The 13,482-nt window shown below is 40.6% G+C and overlaps 1 protein-coding gene across 1 annotated transcript in view; it reads left to right on the top strand.

The window, feature by feature from the left end:
• Positions 1-13,482, top strand: part of col4a5 (collagen, type IV, alpha 5 (Alport syndrome)) — a 456,319-nt gene that overhangs the window by 382,127 nt on the left and 60,710 nt on the right. Inside the window, exon 46 of the mRNA XM_028815432.2 lies at positions 10,944-11,042. Within this exon, the coding sequence (XP_028671265.2) occupies positions 10,944-11,042 (99 nt within the window). The remainder of the gene's footprint in view (positions 1-10,943; positions 11,043-13,482) is intronic.

The following is a 13,482-nucleotide window of genomic DNA, read 5'->3' as shown; positions in this document are numbered from 1 at the left end:
ATGCAACCTATGGTGAAGGAGTCATCTGAAAATATCTGTAAATGGCAAATGCTGATATTAGAACATTAGAACAATCTAGATGAGAAGAGGCCATTCAACCCAACAAAGCTTGCCAGTCCTATACTCTTATTTCTTCTAAAAAAAACATCAAGTCAAGTTTTTAAAGTCTCTATAGTCCTACTGTCAACCACACTACTTAGTATCTTATTCCAAATGTTTATCGTTCTTTGTGTAAAGAAAAACTTCATAATGTTTGTGCGAAATGTACCCTTAACAAGTTTCTAACTGTGTCCACATGTTCTTGATGAACTCGTTTTAAAATAACAGTCTTGATCCACTGTACTAATTCCCTTCATAATTTTAAACACTTCAATCATGTCACCTCTTATTCTTCTTTTGCTTAAACTGTATAGGTTCAGCTCTTTTAATCTTTCCTCATAATTCAACCCCTGTAGCTCTGGAATCAGCCTAGTCGCTCTTCTCTGGACCTTTTCTAGTGCTGCTATGTCCTTTTTGTAGCCTGGAGACCAAAACTGCACACAGCACTCCAGATGAGGCCTCACCAGTGTATTATAAAGGATGAGCATAACCTCCTTGGACTTGTACTCCACACATTGTGCTATATAACCTAACATTCTGTTTGCCTTCTTAATGGCTTCTGAACACTTTTTGGAAGTCAATATCTTACAGTCCACTATGACAATTTGACATTGACATTGACATGACTCCTAAATCCTTCTCATAAGGTGTACTCTCGATTTTCTGACCGCCCATTGTGAACTCAAACCTAGCATTTTTACTTCCTATGTGTAATACTTTACATTTATTGATATTAAATTTCATCTGCCACAAATCTGCCCTAGTCTGTATGCTATCCAAGTCCTTCTGTAATGATATAACGAATTCCAAATTATCCGCTAATCCACCTATCTTGGTATCATCTGCAAACTTAACCAGCTTGTTACTTATATTCCTATCAAAATCATTTATATATATTAAAAATAGCAGTGGCCGTAGCAGTGACCCCTGTAGAACACCACTCTTAACATCAACCAATTCTGATGAGGTTCCTCGCACCATCACCTTTTTTTCTTCTTTTTTTTTCTTTTAAGTATTTCTTTTTCTTTATTCTTTATTGTCATTATGCATACACATAACAAAATTTTTTGTTGGTAGGACTCGGCTTCAAGGCAGAATGCTTAACATACACAATACACTATAAATAATAAAATAAACATAATAAGTATGAAAGACAGCAGCAATAAAACATCATCAAGTCCAGACTTTTCCTGAGGTGGTACGTCTGCAGAGACCAGTGATCTGTGTGCGTGGGTCTGCAGAGGTGGAAGACGAGTGTGTGTGTTTGATTACGAGGGAAAGTGCGTTTTGCATGTCTACAGGGGGGCAGGTGTAGATGTATGTATGTATATCAGCAGGGGCAGATGGACTTCACATCACTGGGGAAAAAGCTGTCTTTCAGTCTGCTGGTACATGATTTCATGTTTCTGTACCGCTTTCCCAAAGGCAGTGGTACAAACGGTCCATTTCCTGGATGGGTGAGATCCGCAGCTATACATTTGGCCTTCTTCTGCACCCTTCAAGCATATACAGAGTCCAGGTCTAGGAGAGGACTTCCCATGATCCCCTGTGCTGTTCTCACCACCCGTGCCAAGTCCTTCTTGTCCTGTGCTGTGCAGGTGCCATACCACACTGTCATTTTGTGACAGGGAATGCTTTCTATAGCAGATCTGTAGAAGTTTGTGAACAGCCGAGAGGAGAATCCAGCATGTCTCATCTTCCTGAGGAAGAAGAGTCTTTGTTGGGCCTTCTTTACCAGGTGAGATGTGTTCAAAGACCAGGTCCGATCCAATGTGATGTGGATACCCAAGAACTTCATATTGTCCACACACATTATAGCCTCCTCATGTATGAATGCAGGAGCATGTTCTGTTCTTCTGGACCTCCTATAGCCCACAATGACCGCTTTGGTCTTGCTGGTGTTCAAGATGAGGTTGTTGGCTGAGCACCATAGTTCTAGGTGTTGTATCTCCTCTCTGTAGTGAGTCTCATCATTGTCTGATATGCTGTCTGAAAGTCAAGATAAATAATATTGTGTGCTCCACTTTGATCATACTGGAAGTGTGTCGTATAGAGGGTAAACAGGAAGAGAGACACAACATTTGCCTGAGATGATCCAGTATTACACACCACAATTTCTGACACACAATTACTCAGCCTCACAAACTGTTCTAGGAGATGGTGGAGGCATCAAGATACAAAGCCTTGAGCTTTTCCCCAGTCAGTGAAACAGAATGGTGTTAAAGGCACAGGAAAAATCGAACAACATTATCCTTACTGTGGTTCTGGCTCTGTCCAAGTGGTAGTAGGTTCTTTGGAGCATGTAAATCAGAGCATCCTCCACACCTATTTGTGTCTGATAGGTAATCTGCAAAAGATCTAGATGTTCTGAAACCAGGGGCGGTTGCTATTTTAGAACCAGTCTTAGGATCACTGCAATGTCCTTTCTTTGGCACTGGGACCACACCAGCTGTTTTACACAGCTGGAGAACCTTAATCAGTTTGCATGGCAAATAATCTACTTGTCCAAAATACAAACTTGCTCCATACTAAACTGGACAAAAGGATAAAACTGTAATGGAAAGTATACAATATATGGTCAAGGAGACAGACACTGATAAAGTGCAGAAGTAGTGTGAGAACATGCACTCAGATAAAAGAAAAGTGAATACAGTGCACCCATTTTCGCTGCTCGAGTAGTTCAAAATGCAAAAGTCATAGTGCACTGGTTGTGTGGACAGTATAATACTCAGTCCATCATGGTGCCTGCCATTTACATACATACACCTTGAAAGATGTAAGTAATGCTGCAGTTTAATTATTAAATATTTACTGTATAAAGAAAAATATCTTTTTGACTTAATACAATATTTTTTTGCTTCCAGCTGATTGAATAGTGTCATTTTGTTTTTTATTAATAAATTATGAAGTAGTTTTATGCCAAGATGGAGAGCAACTTTGGAAAGCTGCTTGATCCCAGCTAGAACTAATTGATTATTTGATTTCAAATCAAAATCCCAATTTAAAACAATGTGATTAGAAAATCTCAAAGGCTGCAATTTACTGTTTATTTTACCTGCACTAATTTTGGCATCAAGTTATTCCAGATGTGTTATGCAAAGCTGTAGCATTGTGCAGATCTGTTTTTGCACTTCACTTCCACAATCGGTTTTTTATAATTTTGAATGGATAGCCAGAGAGTCAGAAGGCGAAGTTCTCAATTTACCAGTCGATGTACGTCCATACCCTCACCTATGTTTATGGGATGTTTATTTGGGATAATATCTCCCAAATGGCCTGGGAACGCCTTGGGATCCCACATTGTGAGTTAGCAAGTGTGGCTGGGGAAAAGGACATTTGGGCCTCACTGCTAAGTAAGTTGCCGCCCGCAACCTGGCTTTGGGGAAGCGGTGGAAAATGAATGAATGAATGGATGGTGTGGAATGAGCCCCGAACATAGACAGGTAGACATGTTTAAAGTCACCACCACACGTTTATTTAAAATTACTATATACAATCATAAGTGCACACAACCCACAAACTCTCCCAAAGTCCAGGCCTCTCTATCCAATGCCTCCAGTTCTCCTGACCGCCTTCACTCCTCCCCTCCCGAGCTCTGTCCTCTTCCACCCGACTCTAGCCATCGAATGGAGGGAGGCGGCCCCTTTTATAGTCACTCGGATGTGCTCCAGGTGCCTCCTGACAATCTTCAGCCGGCACTCCCAGTGTGGCGGAAGTGCCAGCTGCACACCCGGAAGCACTCCAGGTGTCCCCGATCCTCTTCCCCCCAGCACTTCCGAGTGTGGCGGAAGTGCTGAGGTCCAGGGCTCCAAAGGCATTGGGGCCAGTGGCGTAGCTGGAGTTTGCGCCACTCGGGGCAGGGTGGGGCTTCAATTTGCCGCCCTCCAACATATCTGAATATGTTAACCTATTTAAATAGAAAATTAAAATGACGTATGAAGAAAAATTGAAATACATTTTGCATATATTTATTTATATATAGAGAAACAGCAATATTTTTTCACATATAATTATTTATAAGCATCAACTACACAAGAGTATAGTACAGACGCACTGATAAGCCGTGTTCTGGTTATTAATTCAATATAGTTACGCTGCGAAAACCAGAACCGGTGTAGTGTACAAGCAATAGGTGGGGATGAGCAAGAACGCATTCGGATTGTTAACGAAACAAAATTATACATTGTGAATTAGTTGTTTATCTTCCAAGAAATTATTATCGGTGTAATGTTTCTGTTTATTTTTGTTATTGCCTCATAAATATAAACTGCCGTGTCTGGAAATTATTTTTGAAGTATTTGTGAATGAAAATCAGAGAATTTTACTTTTTTCATTCATGAGTGATATTTTTCCGAACCCTGCTGCTTACATGTGAAGTGTTCTAAGCCTTTTGGCCAATATATGCCGCCCGGGGCGGACTGCCCCCTCCGCCCGCCCCTAGCTACGCCACTGATTGGGGCGCCCCCTGGCGGTGACCATGGGCCCCTACAGGGCTGAGCTTCAAAGCTCTGTACCTGTGGTCCCCATAGCCACCAGGGCGGACGCCCCCACGTGGTCTTGGGGAGGCGTAAGCCCTCCTCTGGTCCTCCTGGACATCCCGGCTGGGTACCACCCCCAGCCACCTGTGACAATGGTTAGCTTGTTTTTTTGTTTAAAAAACTTACAGCTAGACCCCTTCAAAATGTTTATTTTGTATCCCTCTGCTCTTTGATCCACAAGTCAGACTTGTCAGTGTGAGCTGGCCTTGGGGCTGTGTCCATCTATTAATATTAATATTTTTTTAATGAGGAAAAAGTACTCCATAATAGATGTGCATACTGTACATACTTGTAGATTCACAAAGAACTGAAAAAGTGTTTTTTTTTGATTGATAGATGCCCTTCTAGCGAGTATAATCACATATCACTGGTTAATCAGCACAGACAGTAACTCAGAATTATCCTCAGCAGGAGGTTGTGTGTATGATCAAAGTCACCAATGTGGACCATTGGTAATTGCAAAGCATATAGCACATCAATTTAAAAAAATTGACATTCTAGATACTGCAAAATGGTCTCAAAATGGCCCGCATCTTAATTGCATGACTATCAACCTGATATTTCACTGGATGATCCTCATATTGGCAAAATAATTCAGCTATCAAACGGAATAAGTGAAGGTGCTGAACAGGGTCAGACAGAGTAACATACCAAGCTCAATCACTGTAGATGAGCTGGACATAAACAATCCGAAGCAGAGGGAGCTTCGTATTGGGAACATTTTTACTTTGATCTCTTTCTGTGCTTAGCTGCGTGTGGTCACATGTCATGCAATCATCATACTGTCTCTTTTGTTTTATACATACCTGCAGTCTGGCTTGGTCTTGCACTAATCTAATGTGCAGTGTTTTATTAATATAGTCTGTAGCACTCAATTAATATTCTAAAGCCTGAAAATAATTTTTTGGCTGGTTTTATTATTATTTTAGAGGCTTTGGCTTAATGCTGTTCTTTGGTTAACTCTGTTGTGTGGTCTCTGAGTGAGAGGTCTGCCCTGTTAATGTGAGCTCATCTGCTACTTAAAGTGGCACTGACCACTTGTTACAAACCATGTCTTTAAACTAGCGCTTGATTGATCAGTGCTTTATCAAAAAAAGGATTCGTTATTTAAAATTAGTAATTCATATTCACAAGTGGGGCAGCACAGTGGCGCAGTGGGTAGCGCTGCTGCCTCGCAGTTGGGAGACCTGGGGACCTGGGTTCGCTTCCCGGGCCCTCCCTGCGTGGAGTTTGCATGTTCTCCCCGTGTCTGCGTGGGTTTCCTCCGGGCGCTCCGGTTTCCTCCCACAGTCCAAAGACATGCAGGTTAGGTGGATTGGTGATTCTAAATTGGCCCTAGTGTGTGCTTGGTGTGTGGGTGTGCTTGTGTGTGTCCTGCGGTGGGTTGGCACCCTGCCCAGGATTGCTTCCTGCCTTGTACCCTGTGTTGGCTGGGATTGGCTCCAGCAGACCCCCGTGACCCTGTGTTCGGATTCAGCGGGTTGGATAATGGATGGATATTCACAAGTGTCTTTCCACAGAAATGCAAAGGCCCGCTTTATGATTTGGTCTTGGTGAGAGGTCAGTTACAAGTGTACTCAGAGTAGCTTTTCTAAACTCTTCTCCGGTGATGTAAAATTATCATTTCGTATCTGATTCTGTCCCATTTACTCTTAAACCTAATATCCCCAAATATTGCTCATTGCTGTGATTATCTTGTTAAAGGAAATGGAAAATAACTCATAATTTCGATTTCACTTTTATTACATTGCTTTAAAATGCCATGTCGCACAATTAGTCTCATTCTTACCTTGCTGCTGGTTTGACACACAATACCTAGAACAATAAGGTTAAATTCAAAATGTTCAAGCCCCCTTGTATTACAATATTGCTACTGCTGTAAAGGAAAAAAAAGTAGAGAGATTGTATGTACCTTCACTTGGAACTGTGAAGATCACGTCTTTCTTCGGCTTTTTTTCTGAATGCCATAATATTAAAGGTACCCTGCTGCTGCCCACTTTGCAGTGGATACCTCCAAAATAATAAAACAAGTCCACCTTCGGTCTTCCTGCTGTTTTACTTTGTTCACTATTCTCACACTGTCACAGTCTTACTAACTGGCTGGACATTTTTTGTGTTGATACTTGAGAAGTCAGTGAGCCATAAAACCAGCCACGAAAAAGGGCCCAATCCTTATAAGACACACGCGTTGGTGACACTGCAAAGCATGAAACACTTATAACAATGTTGCTTGGGTCCCATTTATAGCACCTAGCTCATCTCTTGCACTTAAAACATTGTGACGTATCTCGCTGCTGCATGGACAGCTATGAGGAATGGGAAGCAGGGCTGTGGTGCAGCCCACGGGAAGCACTTTTTATGAGGGCACAGGACACGTCTTTACGAAGAGTTGAGCAACACGTTGACATGCTGGTATTCTTGACAGATCTGTAAAGACCACAGTGAGTGCTGAGAAGAGGTAGAGATTTCAGGGAAGCAAGTATTACTGTATGTAAGGCTTCTGTTGTTTGTAGTAAGTTTAATACCGTAATACTCTAAATCTGTTCCTACTGCTTTAAGATAAAATCTGCTTTTTAAAAGAACTATTTGTTAATTTCATTTTTGCAACTGAGAGCCCAGAAAGTTATATGAATAAAGATTGATGAGCTATTTTTGACTGAATGGTATGTTCTGGCATAAAAATAAGAAATAAAAACTTTTCTTATAGTCACCAAAATCAGAATCTTTTCTGTTCTTGAAAATTAGACATCAGAGTTCTTTGAATATTAATGATGAAATCATTACATTTGCTTTTCTACAGTATCTCTCTGTTACGGTGATATAACTACTTGACAAGGACAGGTCTACTAACGGTGGTCAACCAGCTATGACTTGGTAGAGCTACCTGTACCAATATGTAATCAGTCCTGATCCTGCTAGATCTCTCTTCTGCCTTTGTTACAGTCAACCACAACATCCTTCTTGTCACCCTCTCTGACACATGCATCATTGGAAATGCTCTCAGATGGTTTGAGTCCTACATCTTGGGCAGATCCTACAGTGTGTCCTGGTGAGGAAAGTTGTCAAAAGCACACCAGACATGCACAGGTGTACCCCAAGGATAGGTATTGGGTCCTCTATTTTGCTCTCTGTACACCATCTCTCTGAGCTCCATCATCCAATCCCATGGGTTCTCTTACCAGTGCTGTACTGATGATACACAGCAGTATCTGTCATTCCCTCCGGAGGAGAATACAGTATCAGCTAGAGTCTCTGCATGTTTTACTGATATCTCAACCAGGATGAAGGCCCACAATCTACAGCTCACCCCAGCAAAAAACCCGTTCTGCCATTCTGTTCAACTCCCCATCTCTGTATAGCTTGGCTGCCTTCCAAGTCTGTACGTAACTTTGGGTTCTTTTTTTCTGACCACATTTCTACTGTTTCTCGTTCATGTAGGTGCATGTTGCACAACGTCCACAATGTCAGACCTTATCTGACAGAGTATGCAGCACACCATCTGTTCCATTCTCTAGTCTTGTTGTGTCTGGACTACTGCAACTCGCTTCTGGCATGAGTACCTGCATATGCTATCAAGCCGCTGCAGATGATCCAGAATGCAGTGGCCCATCTTATATTTAACCAGCCAAGATGGGCACATGTTACGTGGTACTGCCTTGGCGTGGTTTAAATCGTACTTGACTCAAAGAACTTTTTCAGTGAGGCTAGATGAATTTAGATCCTCCTCTGCTTCACTATCATGTGGGGTTCCGCAAGGCTCCATACTTGGTCCTCTGCTATTTTCTTTGTATCTCCTGCCTCTTGGCTCTATTCTTAGAAAGCATAAAATTGCTTTCCATTGTTATGCAGACGATACTCAGGTTTATGTACCCCTCAAACGCAAGGATGCTTACTCCATACAAACTTTGGTTATGTGCCTAGAAGAGGTGAAAGCTTGGATGGCAGTGAACTTCTTAAATTTTAATGAAAATAAGACAGAGGTTATAGTTTTTGGTCCTGGGGACACCAGTGGGTCTATTTCTACTTCTGCTCCTGTGGATTTGGGTCCCCTAGCACAATATGGTACACCTGTTATTACAAATTTGGGTTTTAGGATAGATGAGGATTTTAGACTGGATGGTCAGATCAGCGCGGAGGTGAAATCTTGGTTTTTTCAGCTAAGACGTTTGGCGAAGATAAAAAACGTTCTTTCCAAAGATCAATTTACAACAGTAATCCACGCCTTTATTACAACCCGATTGGACTATTGTAATTCGTTGTATGTTGGTGTTAGCCAGTCCACCCTGTCTCGGCTCCAGCTGGTGCAAAATGCTGCTGCACGCCTTTTAACTGGCACGCGAAAGAATGAGCACATTACCCCTGCATTATCCTCACTGCACTGGCTGCCTGTTCAGCTTAGAGTTCATTTTAAGATTCGTTTATTTGTTTTTAAGTCCTTAAATGGGCTTGCTCCGCCCTACCTCGCTGAGATGCTGCATCTGCACTCTCCTTCCCGCTCACTCAGATCAGCTGGTCAGCTGCTTCTGGATGTGCCTAGGACTCAGCGAAAGCTCAGGGATGATAGGGCTTTTTCCGTTGTGGCTCCAAGGCTCTGGAATTCACTGCCGATCCACATTAGACAGGCCTCCTCACTGCCCATTTTTAAGTCTGCTCTTAAGACTTACCTCTTTGGTTTGGCGTTTGATCCTGTGTGAGCAGTTGATTTTACTCTGTTTTAACTCTGTTTAGTTGTGTTTACTATGTTTTAATTAGTTTCATTTATTGTATTTTATTTACTTATTTATTATTTTGTTTTTGTTTAAAATTTATTTTAGCCTATGTTCAGCACTTTGGTCAGCGGCTGTTGTATGTAAAGTGCTTTATAAATAAAGTTGACTTGACTTGACTTGACTCTCTTCAGGTCACTACATTGGCTCCCTGTAGCAGCAGGCATTAAGTTCAAATCCCTGATGCTTGTCTACAGAGTAGTCAGTGGGTCAGCAGTTGTGTATATGGAGACAGTGGTCAGGTGCTATGCTCCTTTTCGCCCACTCAGGTCTGCCAGCAAATAACGTCTGGTGATGCCACCTCTGCATGGTATCAAGTCTTAATCCAGACTCTTTTGTTGTGTAGTTCCCAGTTGATGGAATGGGCTCCAACCTGCTTCTATACTGCCAACTCCATCAGAGTATTTAAGAAGCAACTGAAGACCCATCTGTTCTGTGAATATCTGTCCAATTGGTTGAAGAGAAAAAAAATATGCTCTGTGATCCTTTATATTGTTAATTAATGTGATGTGTAACTTTAATTGCTTTATCAGTTATAATCAATGATTGTAAATTATTAGTTATTACATATTTTCACTTACTGGAAATCAATTTTTCTTACCTGTCCTATTATACTTGCTGAACAAACAGGCCCTAGCTTAATGTTGTGTTGTTTACCTCTGTTGTAAGTCACTTTGGATAAAAGCATCTGCCAAGCAAATAAATATAAATGTAAATGTAAATATAAAGTTGGCCCTGCACTACATCTTCTCACATTGTTCCAGGTACTCATGGATTTTAGCTCTTCATTTAATACAATTTTAACACTCTTACATATAATCTTGGACACTGACAGACAAATAAATGACAATAATAATCGGTGTTTTTGGATTTTAATGTATTAATATAATGTAATGTGCTGGGGAGGCAGCATTAAGAAGAAAGACGCCTCACGCCTGGACAAACTGGTGAGGAAGGCAGGCTCTATTGTTGGCATGGAGCTAGACAGTTTGACATCTGTGGCAGAGCGACGGGCGCTCAGCAGGCTCCTATCAATTATGGAAAATCCACTGCATCCACTAAACAGTGTCATCTCCAGACAGAAGAGCAGCTTCAGCGACAGACTGCTGTCACTGTCCTGCTCCACTGACAGACTGAGAAGATCGTTCCTCCCCCAAACTATGCGACTCTTCAATTCCACCTGGGGGGGGGGTAAACGTTAACATTATATAAAGTTATTGTCTGTTTTTACCTGCATCTTTAATTTAATGTTGTTTTTTGTATCAGTAAGGTGCTGCTGGAGTATGTGAATTTTCCCTTGGGATTAATAAAGTATCTATCTATCTATCCATCTATCTATCTATCTTCACCTGAAAAATAGAATGAATGAAATATGTGCTGAGTTTTGCATCCAATATAATAGGCAAAATGTGATGCAATATTGGGTGACAAACTAGTGGCAGATTAACTTCTGAAATATCAGCATAGCTGATGTCTTCATTTTGTTAATTTTTATTTAAATATAATAAGTTGCAATTAAACTGTAAATTTTTTAATTTAGGTCCACCAGGACCTCCTGGTGATTCTGGACCTGATGGTCTTCCTGGTTTTGATGGACCCCCTGGGATTAAAGGAGATGGTGGGCCTTCTGGACAGCCAGGTAATAGAGATTCAAAAGCCATTTTCATTGAAAATGTTCCTATATTCTTTAGTAAATTTATGTTCCCTTTCCTTTTAAGATTTGAATATGACATTTATTTTTGAATGTCACTTTCACAGTTTGTACTTCCTATTCCAACGATAAATTAACAAATTTGTCCTGTATCATTTATATGTTCAAGCTGATCTTTTAAAATTTCCACTGTTGTTTGAATATGACCTGTACCTGCAAATAATATTGGTATATAGTATTGCCTTTATAACTGTTACTTAATGTGTTTGAAGTATGACTTTTTTACTGATTTTTTTCTTCTTGTCTGATTTTTTTAATAGTGTCATAATGCCTGTAGAATGCATGTTAATGATTAGTGGAGGATTTCTATATGTGTCATTAAAAACTCAAGGATGAATAACATATCTTCAGTCATTCCTCAGATAAGAATGGCTTTACATTATCAATATATCATAATAATCATAATAATTTTAAAGAAGAGATTTGATGAGAATAGGGCAGTTGCAAGTTGAGCACCCACAGTTAGTCTGCTGAGTGTAAAGGTCAGCAGGGTGCAAAGGCGCACTGCAGGTTATTATTTTTTTTTATGCCATTTGGGAGCTTGTCAGGACCACTGCCCAGAAGGGATGCAAAAGATTGATCCAGGAATAGGAGATCCTGTCCCAGACTGAGTAGTGAAGGTGGCCAAAGGAGGACTTGAGACCACCTGTTAGTCCTCCTTTGCCACGAGGGAGCAGCAGGAAGCTAATCCCAAGTTGTAACTAATTATATATCCTCCTCGCCCTTTAAATATGTGGGAGTATACTTCCTAAATTGTCAGGAATGACCTGGAATCAGTGGTCAGTCAATTGGATGATCCTGGAAGTAGTCAAGGACTACACTTTAAAAGATCCCTCCTTCCCTCAGCCAGGTGACCACTGAGTCAGGAGTGAAGTGGTGGTAACAGCTCACCTGGAAAGGAAGTGGAGAAAAAGGAGAGAAACTTGCCACTGTCCTTGGGGAGACAAGACAGAGGTGAAGAAGGTAGACCAGGGACAGAGTATTGTTTATTGTGGCGATTGGAACTCTTCTTTCTATAAATAAAAACCCTTGTAACTGGACTGTGTGCATTTTCGGGTCACTTTAAGTGAGTTGCTGAATCCACAGTGTCACACACTCATCATATAAGGCAGTTGTTCACTCTCTGTGCTGAGGAAAGCAGGCAAGTTTTTGTCCTAGTCTGGATTAGGAGTAATTTGCAGCTACGGCACTATCTATATGAGATTATTCCTGACACAAGCACACAATTCTTGGAAATAAGTTAGCATGTTACCCTCATGTTCATGTTGGTTTACTTTGTTATTTACTGACCTGATATAAGTGAGCATAGTTAAGTGTGTGGAGTCCTTAGAACCTAAATGAATGGATACAAACATTTATTGCTGTGTTAATTCATCTTTAGCTGAAGTCTCCAAAGGTGGAATTTGAACAATTTTATTATATTATCTTTTAATTCCCCTTTACTATTTCTGATGCACTTCATCTCCTCCTTGATTGTTCTTTTACTACTAAAATACTGAAAGAATCCCTTAGGGTCTTCTTTCGCCTTATCTGCTATATTCCTCTCCAGCTGTCTTTTAACCTCCCTGATGTCCTTCTTAATGGTTGCCCTCATATTCTCATACGCTCTGTGATTCACTTTGCAGTCATTAGTCGTATATGCTTTATAAAGTAGTGTTTTCCTTTGCAGCTTCCTTTTTAAATCTGTATTAATTCACTGTGGAGTTTTTTTAAATTTCCCATTAATTCCAATTTTAGGTATGTATCTGTCCTGCATTACATGTAAAACATTTTTAAACCTGTTCCACTGCTCCTTGACTGTCTCCACACTTAAAAGCTTATCCCAGTCTATCCTCCTTATACTTCGTTGCATCTGGTCAAAATTTGCCCTACCAAAGTTCAACTTAACAATTTTAGTCTTTGCATCTGCACTCTTACAAAATACTGAGAATTGTATTATATTATGGTCACTTGACCCTAGTGGTCCGTGTTACTGCTGGGTGTGTCAGTTTTGACGGCATCACTGTATTGAATGCATAGCTATAATTGATACATTGCATTGTTGTACATTATATTTATAATCTTTTTATTAAAATAGTCCTTATGGTAAATAAAATACTGCATCTTTGGTCGTGCAATATTCAAGCCAAGAAAACTGATCAAACCAACTTTAAGTAAAGCTCCATTGTCCAGAATTACATTTTATCATTGGGGTTTTCTTGAGCACTGGACAATGTGGGCCTATAACTATATGATGGCTAATTTCAATTTTTTCTGTCGACATGCCTAGGCTGGAAGCAGATGCTGTTAGCTGCAAATGGATAGTGTTGCCCTGATTCTCCTCTCAAACCCTTTCCTCTTGATTATTTTTCCAGCTCATTTTCTGAAT

Source organism: Erpetoichthys calabaricus, chromosome 12 (assembly GCF_900747795.2).
Source record: "Erpetoichthys calabaricus chromosome 12, fErpCal1.3, whole genome shotgun sequence".
Taxonomy (NCBI): domain Eukaryota; kingdom Metazoa; phylum Chordata; class Cladistia; order Polypteriformes; family Polypteridae; genus Erpetoichthys; species Erpetoichthys calabaricus.
Note: the sequence above shows the minus strand (reverse complement) of the source record. Positions and strands in the feature narration are given on the sequence as shown.